Source organism: Acartia tonsa, chromosome 10 (assembly GCF_053477335.1).
Source record: "Acartia tonsa isolate MP-2025a chromosome 10, ASM5347733v1, whole genome shotgun sequence".
NCBI lineage: Eukaryota > Metazoa > Arthropoda > Copepoda > Calanoida > Acartiidae > Acartia > Acartia tonsa.
The window spans coordinates 32,377,113-32,395,695 of NC_137269.1; the positions used below are offsets into that span (position 1 = coordinate 32,377,113).

Genomic DNA, 18,583 nt, shown 5'->3' on the forward strand with positions numbered 1-18,583 from the left:
AAATATCCCGCGGCAATTGTGCTTGGATTCAGGGGGCGCGTGTAGTGTTTACGTCATGGCTCCGAAAGGTGGGTCTTTTTCTTATGTTATTTGTTTATATTTACTTTTTAATTGTATTTTAAGGTATATTTGTACAATTCTAATATAAATGCATAACTGATATTGATTTTAATGATATAAATGTACATTTTAACCCAAAATTGGAAGTGAAACAGCCGGTTTTTTTTATATACAAATTTTTCATGTAAAATATTTGTGATGAAATTTCTCTTATTCAACTTTTTCTATTATGTGTTAAATCCTAGCGGCCTCGCCCAAAGCCTCTAGATCTATTTTTTTTGTAAAAACAAATGTGTTACTTTTACTAATGTATAGAATAACATTTTGATTTTCGATCTTGGTAGTGCTGGTTAAATGAATTCTGTGAGGGGGAGTAGTCAAAAAATTAGTCGGGACAAAAATTTATAGTTTCTTTAAATTTTACATCATTCATTATTTTTCTTTTCTTTTTAATGATATACAAAATACACGTACATGTACATTCAACTTAGCAACAAGAGTTATTTCAATAAATACTTATCACCTAGTCATAATGCACTTCCGGCCCTGAATATATCATAGTATCAAGACCTTCAATTATTTAATAAATTTCTGAATGTTTAGGCAAGAAGAAGGTGAAGGGAACGACGGTTGATTTGGCGGAGTTTCTGCAGAAAACTGGCCAAGCTCCACAGAACACTGTTGCTACTACTATCCATGTAAGTTCTATGTAGCTTTATTAACAAACTAGCGGCTACGCACCTAGAGGTCTCCAGTGTTATTTCAGGGAGGTGGGAGTGGTATATAGGGAAATCGACCAATTTTGCTTTAAAGTTTTAAAAAAGAAAACATAAAAATTGAGCGGAGGAAGGTTGGGGGGGGGGGGGGGGTGTGTAATTTTTTCTAGAGGCGATTTCCATTTAGAGGGCAGTGGGGATAGTTTTATCAGCTTATACCGGCCCCGTAGATCCCTGGAAATCACACTGTTAACAACTATGCTGCTTTTTAAATGTTTAAATGACAAAAAATGTTCAGTTGATCGATCCTTTGAATATTCTAATGATTTTTATATCTGCTTGGAAAAAGTTTGTTTTCTGGAATTAATCCATTAGTATTCACTAAAACATTTAAAGAATTATTTGGCATCTTAAGTATCCAGATACCTTTATCACCTAACAAGATTTATTCCTATAAGATAATTTGTTATTTAGGTGCGTGGAACAGGATCCTGGGCTGATGAACTTGATGACGATGATGGAGGTCAAACTAAACAGGTAAATTAATTGAAAATAGATAATAGGTATTTATACCTAATGACAATATTTTTATAGTTTTTATTATTTAAAAGTTTACATGTCTGTATGTATGGTCTCTTGGACCTTTAAAACATAGGGCTCTAAAAATGTATATTTGTTTGCAATTTCAACGTGGTTTGTTTTATAAAAACTTACATATTAAACCTTTACTAATTTATCAACAATATATACCTAAAATATATAATATTAATATATTTATGAGTAGAAAGAAAAGAGAAAGAAAGTAGGTACCTAATAAACATAAGATAAAGTAAAGAAAGATAAGGTTTTCAAATTTTAAAATATAGTCTTCAAGAAGTAAATAAAGGATATAAAAAATATAGATTTCTATTTCCTAAAGTTTGCAATAGGTTACCAACTGATCTTTTAGATTTTCCTGCCCACTGCCCCCCGTGCAGCCATGGAATTTAATGATGACCATGTGCCCTACACTCCACCCTTCACAGCCCGCATTGCCAACCTGTCCTATGATACTGATGAACAGCAAGTCAAGGAGTGCTTTGAACGTGCAAGGCTGAAGGTAACAAAAAAAAGTGTTTATTATGCAGGTTCGATAAATAGATATGCACTCCCCCCCTCCCCCCCCCCCCCCAATGATGAGTGATAAACAAAATTATCCTTTCCATAGACTCAATCTATTTATTTGAAAGATTGTGAGCATGTTTTAAAACTTCAGGTGCTAGTATGATTTAGTTCGATGTCCCTTCTTTCCTGATTCAATGACAAAAATTAAATTTTAATGGTATCCTATTTTGAGCGAGGTTTCAAAATTAAATACTTCAAATATTTGACCTTACTGCTATTTTGTTTCGTCGATTTTTTTTAAAGATAGTGTAAAAATCGATTGTATTAGACTTTAAATCAAAGTTAATCTTCTTTAAAGTCTTGTCCGTTTTTCTAAATTTTAACACTAAAGGTATCTTTTTTACAGGTCCAAACTGTTAGACTGATGAAAGATGAAGGTGGCCGGTTAAAAGGTAGATTTTTGGCCAAGAACTATTTATTTAATTTTTTCCTTACAAATATCTCAAAAGTTCCTCTTATAAATAATAATATTTTTCTTGGTTAATGTTCTTTCAATCTTGAATTGTACTTTAGATTACTTTCGTGGAGCTATCCCTTTATGTAGAATATTTTCAATGATTTTTGTATTTGTAGGTTATGGCTATATCGACTTTATTGAACGCGAGTCCTTGGTTGATGCCCTCCAAATGCAAGAGATCACAATGAACAACAGGGACATGATCATTTTAACAAAATGTTGAATATTGACATTGGAACAATAATGTAGTAAAATCTATAAATTGAAACAAGATAATATTTGTATGATTTTCTCTGCTCCTTGTCGATGGCTTTCATTTAATTTAGATTTAGCATATAGGTGTTTATGGGATGTTGTCTATAATCACTTTCCTTCCTTGCCTTATGGGGAGAAATAATAAGCAACTTATATTGGATTATATTTGATTTACATGGGATTTTTAATTCATATTCTGAAAGCTATTTAGAATGTTTTTCAAGTGTCCTAGATAATTGTATTACTAGATCCCCCCCCCCCCCCATGTCTTTGACTTTTTATTTAGCTAGAAAGAATATTGTGTTAAAATGAAAATTGTGGTGTAGAAAAGTGCGGATAGACCTGGCAACTGGAGCCGGCAAGGACCGTGGAGGCGGTGGCTTTGGAGACAGGTATAGAAGTTAATAGAACAGAAATGGATATAGAAAACTTGGATATTCTGAGATATTCTCGCATACCCTGATAAATGTTTATCCTGGGTGGCTAATATAATGTTACCCTTCCCCCCACTATGAAGCTACCTCATTCTCTCTCCTGACTGACCATGAAGGAGCGTATTGATCAATGTTATTTATCAGGAAGAACAAACTTCTCTTCGAAATATCATATTCTTCAATTATTTTTTGTACTTCAGGGATGGACGTCGCGGCAATTTTGGCGATAGAGGCGGCGAACGCGGTGGTGATAGAGACCCGGATGCGGGCAGATCAGATGCGGGAGACTGGAGGAGTGCCCCACCCCCACCCATGAAAGAGGACAACAGGTATTTAAAAGTGCAATCTTATTCTATTGTCGAGTCTAAACAATTTTAAGACCTACAAAAATTTAATTCTGATTGCAATTCTTGCTTGATCTTATTCTATTTTAAAAAGTAAAGCTTTAGGTACTATATTTATGTTAGAATTATTTTTCCCTTATCGCTTCGAAACCGATTAATATCCGGTGGATTATAACTGGGTCTTGGCCATACTGAAAAATTATTTCTAGCATCGTATAGTTTTCTACGAATATTAAAATGTACATTTATAAGATTAAAACCAGTTTTTTACCCCGTGTCTTCGGCATCTCGGGGCTAAAAAAAGTGGTTTTAATCTTAACAATTGTACATTTTATATGCGCGGAAAGCTGTCTTACGATGCGAGAAATAACTATTTAAACTTCACATCATGGTTCCATAAACAAACAGTTGTGTGCAAAATTTAATACCTATAGCAAGTCTATTAAAAAATATTAGGATATAAAATTCTACCTACGTAATATGTAAATCTAATTAGTCCTATTGCAATAATTTTTAAAAATAGTGATTCTTATGGCAATTAGCCACGATGTTTGATTTGTTTAGCTTTAGTTTTATATACGTTATGAATATAATTCTTGTGTTTCTCAGGAGTCGTGGTGGATTTGACCGTTATGATTCTGACAGAGGAGACCGTGGTGATCGTGGGGACCGTGGATATGGTGGTTTCAGGGACAGGGGGGATAGAGGTAAGTGTAAGATTCAAATATTTCCTCCATTCCAGTATTTCAGCTGTAGGTCATATATGATCTCGGAAATTACTGGAATGATTGCTTCAGAAAAGTTTTTAGTCAGTCAGATACAATGCGTTTTTAGGAGAGGGGTGGGGAGGAATCAAAAGAGATTATATAAAGTTTAAATTAAGAAAATGTAGGTATAATTCATGTTTTAAAGAATATGCAAACGAAGGGTTGGTTGTCTGTTGTGCGCTGCTTTAGTTGAATACCAAGGCTTTTTAAAGTTACACCCCTTTGTTTAGATGGAGATAGGCGTGGTGGAGGTGGATTTGACAGCTATAGAAGGCGGAGCCCTGAACCTGTAAAAGAAAGACCCAGGATTGTACTTCAACCAAGGGTTCCCAAGAAGGTAAGTGTATTTAATTCTAAAATAAAGTTTATAATGCTGATTTGTCAGACAATTGTTGTTAAAAGAAAAATCAGGACAAGTACAAGATATAATAGGAAATCTTATTTACAAGTATTAGAATGATTGTTTGTTTGTCGGCTATGATCTCTTAGGACTTATGATTCCACAACTATAGGGGAAGTTCTATATTATTCCAATGAAAGCGGTGGTTATGTAAACCCCGCCCTCCTTTTTCTTAAACATAAATGCAATAATATTTTAGTAAAATTATTTCTCGTATTCATTCGAATCCGGTGGATAGGAACCGGTTCTCATCCATACGAAATAACTATGTCTAGCATCGTATTATATCCAGCTTTCTACAAATATAAAAATGTACAATCATAAGATTAAAACCAGTTTTTTTAGCCGGTGCTAATCTATGATTGTACATTCCCTATCCGCGGAAAGCCGTTTATAATACGATGCGAGAAATAACTATTAAAGGTTGTATCAAAATTCAAATCATATATCACCAAAGGGTTGTACGCTGTGGATATCAACATCCCCCCAGTTTTTGAAATTGATATATAGAATATAGATGGACTTTATTACCCTCTTAAAGCTTTTGCCACCCAGGCAAAGGTCTGTGACACTGGTTTACATTATAAGTCTTTGTTTGCAGGAGGAAGGAGAGGAAAGTTCTGCACCCGCACCACCTCCCGTAGAAAAGAGGTAGAACAACTTGTACTATTTTTTTTTTTTGTAATTCTTCCAGGGTTGTATATTCTGAAAAATTGGCCTCGCCAAATGGAAGGGGGGGCCCGGGGGGGGGGGGGGGTAAGAAAATAAAGAAATTAAAAATGAAGAGAAATGACAACATGGGGAGAAAAAAAACTAAATAATGTGTGGAAGTGGGGATAATATGAATAAAGTAAAGAATTCTGAAAATATTTTTTTCATTTTTCCCCTTTTGCTGGAAAAAACCAGGAGGGGAAAAATTTTTTTAAAAAGATGCAGCAGGCGAAAAAATGAATCTTGAGTAGAATATACAACCCTGAATTCTTCCAAAGCGATTTTTCGAGCGAAAAGAACAATTTCTTTATTAAGAAATAAATTGCAAATTAGAAGAGATTGGGGGGGGGGGGGGAGTTTTTCGATTGTTGTGAACAATATGGAACTGTGAAGAAACGGCGGCGGAACCGCCGCTCCCGCCGAAAACAGCCGATTTTTTTTTGCCTTTTCTCGCCATAATAGACAATTTTCAATCATCTGAGATAAACTTTTTTTTCATAAAAATTTTGCTTATATTTTCACTTGACACTTGTAAGATTTTACACTTGCAATTTTTTTAATATTTACATGTTTGAAATATTACAATTGTTACGTAAAAATATAAGGGAAATTTTTATGAGAAAAAAGTGTATCTCAGATGATTGAGAACTGTCTAAATAGGCAAAAAAAAAGCAAAAAAATTTCGGCGGGAAACAGTGGTTTTCGGCGGGAGCGGCGGTTTCGCCGCCGTTTCTTCACAGTTCCATATTGTTCTCCTCTAAAGCAACTGTTGTGCCGAATTTTAGAGTTATAACTCTTTTATGGGCTGAGATCATGCACGTTTTACTTTTGGTTTAAAAAAGTGGCACATCCGCCTCCCCCCTTTTAACTTGTCTATGTGGTATATTATATGACAAAATGATAAAATCGTTCGTCATGGTTTCAATGTGCATTTTGATTATAGCTCATATCTTTTTAAGCAGTGAACAACCAAGAGCAAGCATTTTTGGATCAGCCAAGCCAGTTGACACTACAGCTAAGTAAGTTTTATTTAATATTTCAAGGATAATAAGTTAGTTTGATTCTATTTTGTCCCATTTCGTTTTTTTTCAGTTGTATAATGGGTTGGGATTGATTACCATTACCGGGAAAATTTTTAGAACATCACTATTATGAGGGATTAAATAGACGCCTGTCAAACTTCGAGAAACAATAATTTTTGATTATTTAAAGCCTCTACATTTGTTATTATTTTTAATAATGTTTTTTTCTTTTTATTACCAAACTTAAAATCTAACAAAATTAAATTTTTATTTCGATCTATAAGATTTCTACAATGATCAACCTTCCCTTGATCATCCTTTTTCTTCTATTTTGTTTGGCAAAAGTACATCATTTCGTTTTTTAGGGAAAAGGAAATAGAAGAGAAGATGGGTAAGATGGAGGTGAAGGATGAACCAGAGAAACCTGGAGTCTACAGGCCTCCGGGAGCCAGGGGAGAGAGGAGTGATGACAGGTATCTTGAATTGTTGTTAAGAGATGAGATAATTCCATCTTGTTGTATATTGACTTAAGTTTTTTTTTATTGTGGGAAGGGTAGTAGGGTGATGTGTGTGTGTTTAAATTGATCAATATTGCCTTTTTGTAATGAAAGGTAGGCGTAAATGAAAAAAATTCAAGATCTTAAATATTTTTTTTTGAAAAAAATACTTTTTTGGTCTCTCTGTGAAAGTAGTCCACAATACCACTTCTATTTTTAATCATATATTCATACCTAGATAAGCCATTAGGGCACCCTTAAATTATTTTTTATAGAGTAGTGGTCCGGGATGTTGGGGGGGGGGGGGGGGAATTATGGAAAATATACTTAAGTACTACTATCTGCTCTACACTGTCAGACATGATCACTTTTGTTTGCTAGATTGTTTTTGTTAATGTCTTGTTCCTTTTTAGGAAAGATGACAAATGGGGATCAAGTGGCGGTGGAGACCGTTTTGGAGGCGGGCGGCGAGATGACAGAGACAGGCGAGACAACCGGTATGACAGGGAATAAGAAAATCTTGTATAGAACAGCACTATATCAGAATGTGCTTATTTCTATTCACTTTTAGCATTGGTTGTCCCTTTGGAAAATCTTTGTGTATTTTGGTTAGATAGGGTATGTCAAATCCTCTTTGAATTTAGCACTCTAAACATCCACTGGTAAAATGGATAAGTGTTAAAAATACTGCTATTTATTATTGTTATTTGAGAAACCCATCATCATATAAATCCATATCAATAATAAAAAAAAGGAAACCTACATCGCTTTAGCAATGAATATAGCCTTAAACCTTCACAGAACCATTAGTAAGATTTTCACTGATTATAGAATCGTGTAGTGTCATTCTAGCATTTGTTAATATTTGTTTCAGTTGACATAAGAATTAAAAGTAATACCTGATGTAATTCTATGTATTCTATATTTATTTTCTATGTTCATTGTCAGAGATGACAGATATGATAGAAGGGATGACCGGTACCACAGACGAGAGGATCGTAGAGATTATGACAGGCATTTACCATAATATTTATGGATATTTATATACATCAATGGCAGCTGTCCCACATATCTTTATTTTAGAGAACGTAGGATTCGTTTGGTTTGCGAGTTGTTAGATAATGTGTGTTGAAAAAGAATACTTCTATGAAATGGAACATTTAGAACCATTCTTTGACCTTTCTAAGGGATCCACCCATAGAAAGTCCCCTTTCAAAATACGCTGTCATAATATTTCCATGTATCCATACTTATTATTTTTATGGCAAAGGCGGGACGACAGGGGCTATGACCGTCGTGATGACCGAGGCTATGACCGGCGGGATGATAGAGATTATGACCGTCGTGGAGGCGGTGGTGGATACAGGAAAAAATCATTTGTAGATTGATTGTATAAATATAGTACCTTTTTAAAATAACCCCATATTCATTAGTGCTAACCCAGCTTACACCAACAACGAAATTAATTCGGGAAAAAATCACGGAACCTATACATTATTTTTAGCTTTCGTCGGGGGGGGGGGGGGGGTAGCACCAGTACATTGACGACCTTTTTCTCCCCTCCAAATATTATTTAGATTTATTTGGTTTATACCTTATTCCTGGAAAGATAGTAGGTACCTTTTTAAAACTAACCCTTATTTAGCAGTGTTAACCATTTTATAATTTTTAGTTTTGTAAGACACTTTGTTCGTCAGTCTTAGTCATATTTTTTTTAGGTACTTATGGATGTTGTCATCTTTGTTCCTTATTTTCTTTTCTCTACTTTTAATTCTCTAAGAAGATTGAAATTATGTAGTGAATGATATTTTAAAAACTCCAGGGATGATCGTGGAGGCTATGACCGTCGTGATGATCGAGGTGGTTATGACCGCAACAGGAGTGACCGGGACTCTGACCGAAGAAGAGATGACCGGGATTATGACCGCAGAGACAACAGGGACTATGACCGAAGGTATAGGTATGGTGGCAAGTTTTCAAAGTTATTTTTAAAATAATTTTGTCTACAGAAGACAAATGTAAAACTGGAAAGATTTTATTTTACCGATTTTTTTTTTAATAGGAGAATGAAAAGATTTGAAAATATATAGATCCCGCAGAGTTATGTATTTTAAGATTTAAACAGGATTAGAAAGCTAAAACAGCTGCTTTGATTAGTTTCTATCAGGGGTGTATTTTCTGCACAAGATTAATTTTTTCTCTGGCTACACCCCTGGAATTTGGCTCAGGAATAAATATTGTGGTTCCGCCCCGTTCCAAAATGGCCATTGTACAGAACATTTCAATGTTAAATTCTATGGATTTAATATAAACAATATAAATGTTTTTTTTTTCAGGGATGATAGAGATGTTGATCGTAGCAGAGATGACCGGGATTCTGACCGTAGGGATGACCGGGACCCCGACCGCAAGGATGACCGACGTAGCGCTGACCGGGAAAACGGTCGGGGCAGCGAGGAAAGAGATAAGGATAGCGGGTTAGTATATGCTTTAAGTGATAAAAGCAACCTTTCTACATTTAGGGTCAGCCTGTCTGTAGCTAACAGCTCTGATCTTTAGTAATAGAAAGATATAATTATCCTATCGATAAAAAACTTTTCATTAAAGTACTTGTTTAACCTAACTATTTATTTAATTTGAATATCCATCTGTAAAATAGCTAGAAAGTGTATGTAAAACATTGTTTTTAGTTCCTTTATTTCTCCTCTCCAATAAACCCTAGATTGGACGCCGTTAAACGTTTTAATTTTTATAGTTTCAGGGAGGAGAGAGGTCCTAGAAAGCCAATGAAGAAATTCGAAGAGCCAAAAGCCCCGGTAAGCATAAGATATACTATTGAATTTTTTAAAAAGAAAATGGCAGGGATCTTATGAGATAAGTAAATGGACAAGAGATTAAAATAATAAATAAGATTTCCCCTTCTGTAAATAAATATTAGATGAAAATTTTTTACTACTTGCAGGGTGGCCACAATGTACGGATGTACGGAAATGTACGGATTTTTTAAAAAGTGCTAAAAAGTGTTAGAAGATTAGTTAATACCATCCATAAAGTATCAACTTTTGTTAAATAAGTTTTGTTCTAACTTTAATAGAAAAATTGATCTTGATCAGTACCTAGTATGAAACCAATTTTACTAAATAATATATATTTACTACATAGTAGAAAAATGTACGGAAATGTACGGAAAAATGTACGGATTTTTTTTTTAGCATGCACGGAAATGTACGGATTTTTTTTAAAAACCTTGTGGCCACCCTGTACTTGTTTGGAACTAACTAATCAAAATTCAATGGAAGTGCCGATAGTTTTTAAGCCAACGAATGAGATAACATGGAAGAATTGGTTATTTTACTAAATATACAGGGGTGTGTATTCTACATGGGATCCCCAGCTCAGGGGGGGGGGGGATAAAAAAAAGTGGTTGGAGGGAAAAAAAATGTAAAAATTAAGAAAACTGAAAACATTTTTTCCATTTCCCCCCCTCCTTGGTGAAAAAAAACTATAAAAATGTGTGGTAGGAGGAAAAAAATAAATAAAATAGAGTTCTTTAAATATTTTTTCATTTTCCCCCTACTTGGTGAGAAAAAACTAGGGGGGGGGGGGGGGAATAAAAATATTTGTCGCCGGGGAAAAAAATAAATCTTGTGCAGAATATACAGGGTGACCACTGTGTACTATATGTACTTTATGTACTATATAGTCAAAATTTTGTACTATATGGTACTATATGACAAACTAGGTACTATATGTACTATATGAGTTAAAATTTTGGTACTATATGAAATTTTTTTAATATTATTTTAAAACTTATTACCAACCAAAGTATTATAATATTGTTTGTAATATTACAATGTACTTTCAGCTCTAATACATACTAATATAGAGAGTAGTGATTTGGGTATGTAAAGTAAAATTATAAGCTTTGAAATATGCAATGACTCTTAAAATCACCTTGATCATATATTTTTTTGCTTCAATGATTTTTATTATTTCTTATAAGATATAAAACTCTTTTTGTTCTTCATATTTTTATGATTGCTGAAGCGGCTAAATACATATGCTAAATATTTAATGAGTGCTTTTCCTGTATATTGCTAGATGACCAAGTTAGGTTAAGTAAAGAATGCCCTGCTGGGTTAGGGTAGGACCTTGGAGGTGTATGTATGTATAGTAGACCGACTCAAAATGCAAAAAAAATTGGCGCACTATTTTAACCCATTTCTTTTATGATATAATGAAAATTGACACCAAAACAAGTGTTCTGGTAGCTTTTTTCAGCAATATGTCAATTTGATTTTCATAAAAAAAAAGAATTTTTTTTATGGCTTTATACACCTTCCTGAATTTGCTTTTAAGAGTAGGATCTACTGCAGTTCACGGTAAAATATTGCTGGTAAGCAATATTTCCAAAAATCTATGAATTTTAAGCGGCCTACAAATAATCTGGAATAGCCAAGATCCAATTATGCACAGGGAATGCTTCACTGAAGAAAAAACGCGTAAAATAGGTCTTTTCGCGCATTTCTCAGCACTGCAAGATAATTATGCATTATTGATTTATGGCTATTCCAGATTGTTTGTAGGCCTTCTTATGCCGCTTATAACAGTGTGCGGGCATGATCTGTACGTTGAGCCGTTTGGCAGCTAGCAGCCTTTAAAATTTATAGATTTTTGGAAATAATGCTTACCAGCAATATTTTACCGTGAACTGCAGTAGATTCGAAGAGTATATTAAAGAATTTAAAAAAAACGATTTTTAAAGATTTTGATCATAGAAAGGGCTATCCTCAAAAGACTGACAATTTTGTTTGTTTTAGCAAAATCAGCAGATTTTGAGTTATTTAAGGATAACTTTTCAAGGGTCAATATTTTTATAAACCATTTTTTGATTCTTAATCTACTCTTCAGGAAGGTAAATAAAGCCATACTTTAAAAGAAGAAAAAAATTTCTCCTCCAGAGGGAACCCTTCCCTTTTTTATGAAAATCAAAACTGACATATTGCTGAACAAAAGCAACCAGAACACTTTTTTGAGTATCAATAGTCATTATATCATGAAAGGAACTGGTTGGAACAGCACGCCCATTGAATTATAAAAAAAATTGGTAATTCTGAGTCGGTGAAATGTATAGTTTTAGATCCTCACTGTAAATTTTAAGTAATACCTTTATGTGCGACATCTTTAAAGGGAGTGTAGACATAAAAATTTCTCATCTGATTATCAAATCTTAACATTTTCTAAGCACATTTCACTACACTGATCAACCAAAAACGTCCTATTAACACTCACTGTCTACAAAGGGTTGAAACTTGGATACTAATAAAAAAAACCTGTTTCTAGCTTTGTTATTGTATTTGGTATTCAATAAAAATTATTGCTTATTTTATCAATTTCTAAGTAACTATACATTGGTTTAAAGCAAGGATTGTATTAAAGGCAGCTTAACTGTTGTGAAAAATAGAGAACTATGTCAAAAGTTTAGTGTTAGCTATAGAAGGAAAAAAAGATAAGTAACCGCACATTTATATAGTCCAGAAATTTTTCCCCAATCTTGGACATACTTTGATAATCTGATGAGAAATTTTCTCGTTCACAGTCCCTTTAATTACGCAATAAATGTCCATTTTTAGGACTTATTTGAAAAAAGTCTTCTAGTGTTCGGTTCTTCCACCAATTAAAAAAAATGTTTAATGCTCTCTCATCATTTCACAAAAACCTTATTATTTCATTTTAAAAAGTCCTCAGTTTTAAGGAAAACTATTTTTGTTTAAAATTACTAGGAATATCCCATTTTTTGGGTGAAATTTCTTTTTTTTTTTGGGGGGGGGGTTGTTATTTGTTTTTTTTTTCTCTGCGGCTTCGCCCCACACTGTGCTTAAAACCACCACATGAACAGTACAAATATTCTCTGAAGAGTAGAGCCCAATTGGTTCAGCAATTACTTTTTACTTACAAGAAAAAATTTAGTGGGGGATATCATTTTTTTTTTTTTTGAGGGGGTTAGGATTTACCAACCCCACAAAAATTGCTTAAAACCACTATATGGCCAGTATGTATATTCCCTGGAGAGTAGTGCCCATTCAGTTCAGCAGTTACCAAATTCTTAATCGTTAGACGGACAGACATCAAGCTTCTTTGTATTATAGACTAGCAGCTAAGTACCTAGATTCTAGGACATCCCAGGACATAATTCTGAAAATTAAATAGCCCAAAACCTACATACGACCTCAGTGAAGCTTACCTAAAATTGCTAACCCAATTGTTCAGTAGTTAATGAGATCTTAAGCTTCAGACATAAAACCCTTACTACTTTATTTAATAAGATATATAGGTACTATTTTTTAATATTTGGTACTATGTGGTATTACTACATAATTAGTTAAAATTTTGGTACTATATGGTACTATATTATTTTAAATTTTGTGTACTATATGGTACTATATGAAAATTTTTATGTACTATAAATGTACTATATATTTGTAAATTTTGAGTGGTCACTCTGAATATACACTCCTGTAAATATATTAAACCCTGAATGAATAGTCGGGTTCTCATCTGGACATTTTTGTCTTTACCTGGATGACCCTGCCAGGTTAAAAGCCAGGATATAATTTCAATTTCTACATGTACCATAATGCTTCAGATGTGTAGGTATATTCTGCACAAGATTCATTTTTTCCCCTGCTGCAAATTTTTTATTTTTTCCCTTCTGTTTTTTTTCAAGCAAGGAAGGTGTAAAATTGAAAAAAAAATCAAAACTCTTTATTTTATTCATATTATTCCCCCTCCCACACATTATTTTAGTTTTTTTTTCTTTAAGGATGAGAGAAAAATAGAAAAAAATGTTTTATTTCTCTTAATTTTTCCCCCCAACATATATTTTTTTTATCCCCCCCCCCTTCTCAGCCGGGTCAAATTTGCAGAATATACACCCCTGTACTTAATTTATTTGAAAAGTCTTTTAGTTTAGATTAGCCATCTACCTTTTAATCAGAGAAAATTAGTTTTAAAAATCCGGAGAGAGGGGTGTTGGTGTGAACAACCCCCCCAAATACAAATTTATAAGTTTTGAGCTTCCAAGCCCCTAGAAGTAAAGTGCAAAAATGAAATATGGGATGGCTAATCAGCTCATCTATGTAATAAAAGGTTCCATTTAAAAAATCAGCTCGATATCTTTAAAAATAAGCTTATAACTAGTGTCTTTTGCCCCACTAGCCCCAAGAGGGAAAGTTCCAAAATTCAATTTTCAAAATTTTACAGGTAGATCCAATCATATAAGAGATCTTACAAAAAGAATTAGGTTGATAACTATAAAAACAAGCCTACACGGCCAGGGCAAAATTTTATACTAAATTTTCATTTCCTATAACTGTACAAACTCCCCCCCCCCCCTTATACTTCTCAACAGAGCACATCTGTCTTAAGCTGTAAATGGAAAACAAAATATGTCTGCCCTATAAGAAGAAAACAAAAGTTTTAGTATTGCTTTATATCAAGATCAAATCCAGAAATTTTCAAAATATTCTTTATGAAAAAAAACATTTTTAGTAAATTACTAATATTAATATAATCAGGATTTGATCATGATATAAATGTCTAAAACTTTTGTTTTCTTTTTATAAGGCAGAAATTTTTTGTTAACTATTAAAGCTTCAAGAAAGATGTGAAAGACAATTCTCAATAGGAATTATCTGTTGAAACAAAAATACAAATTTTGTAATATTTTAGGATGTAGTTGACACGAATAAATTTGCCTACTTGCAAGATGATGAGGACGTTGGAAGTGGAGAAGAGGCGGACGAATAAACAAATCGGCCACAACAACGGGACATGAATAAAGGCGTCAAAATAACGCGGGGAAAAAATTGGCGCCAAATTTTATAATCCGCGCAATGAATCCAAAATCCTTGTAATGGCAGCCATCTTGGATTTTGATTCCAAAGATGGCTGCCAAACAAATTGTTTATATCATTGAAATTATTTACACAGAAAGATTCACAAAACAATATTTAATTATAATTTTGGTTGAACCAAGAGATCATCTATCGAGTACAGAATTGTTCAAATATTTATATAAAATGAAAATTGTCAGCAAATCCTACAGTGAAAATGCGCCAGACTTAACCTTAAACACAAGTGATATAAATAATACTACCAAGTTCAGTTTGTATTATTGATATGATGAAAAATGCTGTGTTATCCCAGCTTTTTTTTTAGTTATAATTGATGTAAGTTATTACATGTTACTGTGCTGGTCTGTGATTCAGTGTAGAATTAGTTATTCAACAATATTTATTTAATAACAATTATACATAATGTTATCATTAATATGCTTCTTGTTATTATTCTGTACCTAGAGAGTTCTTTTAATTTATCAATCTGTAAATATTTATATTATATAATTCAATACAATTTCTTTTACATTTTGCAGTTTAATATTTGATTTCATTTATATAGAATAATAAATTAACTTATTCTAAATTATCATATTTTTTTTTTATTATTTGCATGTTTTTTTTTAATTTTCAAGATAAAAACGAATTTTTTTTAAAGTAGTTTCATATCCTGTTGCCGACTCTATGAAAAAGCTGTTGCTAAATTTTCTTTAAAATTTAAGGATGTGAAAAAATGAAATTGCAAGTACTTGCACCCCCTAACCAGGGCAAACCCTTTCTCTTTTTATTCCATTTTTTGATAATGGCTAACCTAACTTAATGTGAAGTTATTTCTAGTTTTCTAAGGTACCTAAGGATTTTTGTATTGTAAGATTTTGCTTCACCGGGTTTCATACTTAAGATTCAACCCAAAATCGAAAATTTAGGTCTAGCTGGTTTTAGGAATCTTTATGTATAAGCCAATATACTTTGTGTTCTTTTGAGCACTTTTGCATTTAATAGCCTCTCCAATCGATAATCTATGGTATTACTTAGATGTAGCTTATACCAATAACGAAATTAATTAGGGAGAAAATCTCGAAACCTATACGTGTTTTTCAGCTGTCGTTGGGGGGCAACACATCGTAAAATTGACGACCTCTCCATTTGCCCCCCAAATATTCTAGATTTCTTTCGCTTGTTGGTTATACCTTATTCTTGACTTGGATGTTGCATTAGATTTTTTGGATCTACTGCAGTTCACGGCAAAATATTGCTGGTAAGCAATATTTCCAAAAATCTATGAATTTTAAAGGCTGCTAGCTGCCAAACGGCTGAACGATCAGATCATGCCTGCACACTGTTTTAAGCGGCATAAGGCCTACAAATAATTTGGAATAGCCATAAATCAATAATGCATAATTATCTCGCAGTGCAGAGAAATGCGCGAAAAAGACCTATTTTACGCGTTTTTTCTTTAGTGAAGCTTTCCCTGTGCATAAATGGATCTTGGCTATTCCAGATTATTTGTAGGCCTTCTGCTGCTTTAAATGGTGTGCGGGTATGATCTGTACGTTTGGCAGCTAGCAGCATTTAAAATTAATAGATTTTTGAAAATATTGCTTACCAGCAATATTTTACCGTGAACTGCAGTAGATCCGATTTTTTTGTACTCTTAAGAAAGTGAAACTCGTAGCTAGCTAGCTAGCTATCCTTCCCCTCCTCTCCTACTGTATGAACAAACTGAGTAATCAATGAGGTCCATTTTAGCAATCTGAATTGTCTACAAATTTTCCCTAGTCAATATATCCAATGTGTCTCCAAAGTTTAAGTTAACGAATGAAAGATACTGAATATAAATCTCCGAGACATCATATAAAATTACTATTCCCTCCCTGCCATTTTTAAAGAGTCAACTGCTGCCCTTTGGTTTCTATTCTATAAAATTAGTAATTTTTTATCACTAAACATATTAGAGATACTATAATAATGGATGTAGAATTTAAGTGGATATTAAGAAAAGGGAAAAATTGTCGTCAATTAAGGTCGCCAACATGGAAATCATTTATCGGTCATTTCGTTCATCCAGTAAGAGGGGAGGGGATGGGGGTATCGTTATTTTGACCTCATACGAGTTGCACTTGCAAATCTGGTGTAACATCGATCCAAGTAATAATATTTCCATTTTCTATAATATGTGATTTTATTATCTAAGACAAAGCTTCAGTCATAAAATGAGTTTATAAATCAAAATTTGAGGCACACCTTAATTTTTTTTAGAATATGCTCTCATCACTTCTATGACTGCTTGGCAACGAAAAGTTCTAGGGTGTTTATACATCTTGGCAAGGTTTTGGTAATAGCCAAGTTTCTCTACAATTCGTCATATTGTTCTGGTTCTTTTTTCAACTTTATTCCGAGGAGGGATGGGACATGGGAGTATAAATTTGGTTTACAAAGTTTTGCAACCTTGCTCTCTCATTCGTTGGCCATTTTTTATCAAATCTTTATTGGTTGATACAGACTAATAGTGTCCACTTTTTTACTAACAAGTTTAATCTACTGCAGTGGCAATTTACTTTATTACTGGGGTTATACATAAAGTTATTACCCATCGTTATGCTACATTATTAAAACACCGAATAGCTCTAACGTCAGTTCGCCCATTTTCGCCGAATTCAACCCCCGAATAGTCTGGATAAAATTTGGTTTCCAAAATTTATATTTATGAAAGTATCACAGTAGAGCAGGAATATTCAAAAATGATAATTTGTTGTGATAGAACAGTCTGGAAGGACCCTAGAAAGCGCACTCTCAACTAGGCGCGTTCACAGGTTTTTTGATGGGGGCGCGCGATGTGCAACAAAAAATTTCAGCATTGTGAAAATTATACATTTTTCTTCTTGTCATTGACGTCTAATGTGGTGGTTGGGGTGGGGTGCATACCCAATTTTGTTAAAGACAGCTTTCCGTGGATATAAAAACGAGAAATTATAGGTTTAAAACGTGTCTGTAATACGATGCTATACACTTATTTTCAGTATTGCGAAGAATCGGTTTTAAGTGAGCGGATATTAATCGGTTTCGAAGCGATACTAGAATAGTTATTTCTCGCATCGTATTATAAACGGCTTTCCGCCGATATAGAATGTACAATTATAAGATTAAAACTAGTTTTTTTAGCCCCAAGGTGCCGAAGGCACGGGCTAAAAAACTGTTTTTAATCTTATGATTGTACATTTCCATATTCGTAGAAAGCTGGATATAATACGCTGCTATACATAGTTTTTTCGTATGGATAAGAACCGGTTCCTATCCACCGGATTCGAAAGAATACGAGAAAAATAATTCTAATTTTTTTTAGCATAAAAACCAACCCCTGATAGATGTGCTATCCCTACATCTTTCGCTCGCCCCAGAACATTCAACCGCTGATTTGAGGCAATGCATGAATGAATTGCTTTCCAAGTATGTATGTTTCACGTCCCCTTACTTTGAGTTCCCTCGTATAATACCGCCGCCCAGGGATCTAAAGGGATACGACAATGGCTAATAAATTGTTGTACATTCCCAGCTTTCATACACAAAATTACTCTTTCTGTGAATTATAATTATTGGTTGATTCGTTTAGACACTCAACTAAATGTGCCAATCAATTAAAATTTAATAAAAGCCTCCAAAGTTGTTAATCAAACAAATAAGAAAACGTTATTATAAGACTTTGGGGACTAGTGTAATAAACAGTCCAATTTTCCTCCCCCTTCCTGAATCTCGCCGGTGTTTTGCCTCGCATAGTATTGCACATTTCAGCAACATTTAATTAAGTAACTGACAGAAAGTCATTTCCAGTATGGCTTCTAAACCGATTAATATCCGTTG

At 33.6% G+C, this 18,583-nt stretch overlaps 1 protein-coding gene across 9 annotated transcripts; it reads left to right on the forward strand.

Annotated features, from left to right (window-relative positions):
* On the forward strand, positions 1-15,311 carry LOC145329918 (eukaryotic translation initiation factor 4B-like). 9 transcript variants are annotated; one of them, XM_080174381.1, is made up of 20 exons: positions 1-68; positions 664-758; positions 1,251-1,313; positions 1,726-1,875; positions 2,287-2,332; positions 2,514-2,593; positions 2,980-3,044; positions 3,287-3,415; positions 4,040-4,137; positions 4,428-4,534; positions 5,199-5,248; positions 6,268-6,327; positions 6,696-6,803; positions 7,241-7,330; positions 7,773-7,841; positions 8,098-8,190; positions 8,647-8,787; positions 9,164-9,304; positions 9,583-9,643; positions 14,559-15,311. In XM_080174381.1, exons 1-20 carry the CDS (start codon positions 56-58, stop codon positions 14,634-14,636), a joined length of 1,737 nt encoding a protein of 578 aa, XP_080030507.1. In that variant the 5' UTR covers positions 1-55; the 3' UTR covers positions 14,637-15,311. The 9 variants fall into 9 exon arrangements, with proteins under 9 accessions (XP_080030507.1, XP_080030506.1, XP_080030510.1 ...); XM_080174380.1 differs by having other exon boundaries at positions 2,514-2,590; positions 2,977-3,044; XM_080174384.1 differs by having other exon boundaries at positions 2,514-2,590; positions 2,977-3,044; positions 9,589-9,643.
* Positions 15,312-18,583: the final 3,272 nt, after the last annotated feature.

Bases quoted from the DNA above. Each gene is read 5' to 3' on its own strand.
- LOC145329918 (XM_080174381.1), top strand. The intron at 759-1,250 runs GTAAGTTCTATG...TTTGTTATTTAG, and splicing joins CTGTTGCTACTACTATCCAT to GTGCGTGGAACAGGATCCTG. The intron at 3,416-4,039 runs GTATTTAAAAGT...TGTGTTTCTCAG, and splicing joins CCCATGAAAGAGGACAACAG to GAGTCGTGGTGGATTTGACC.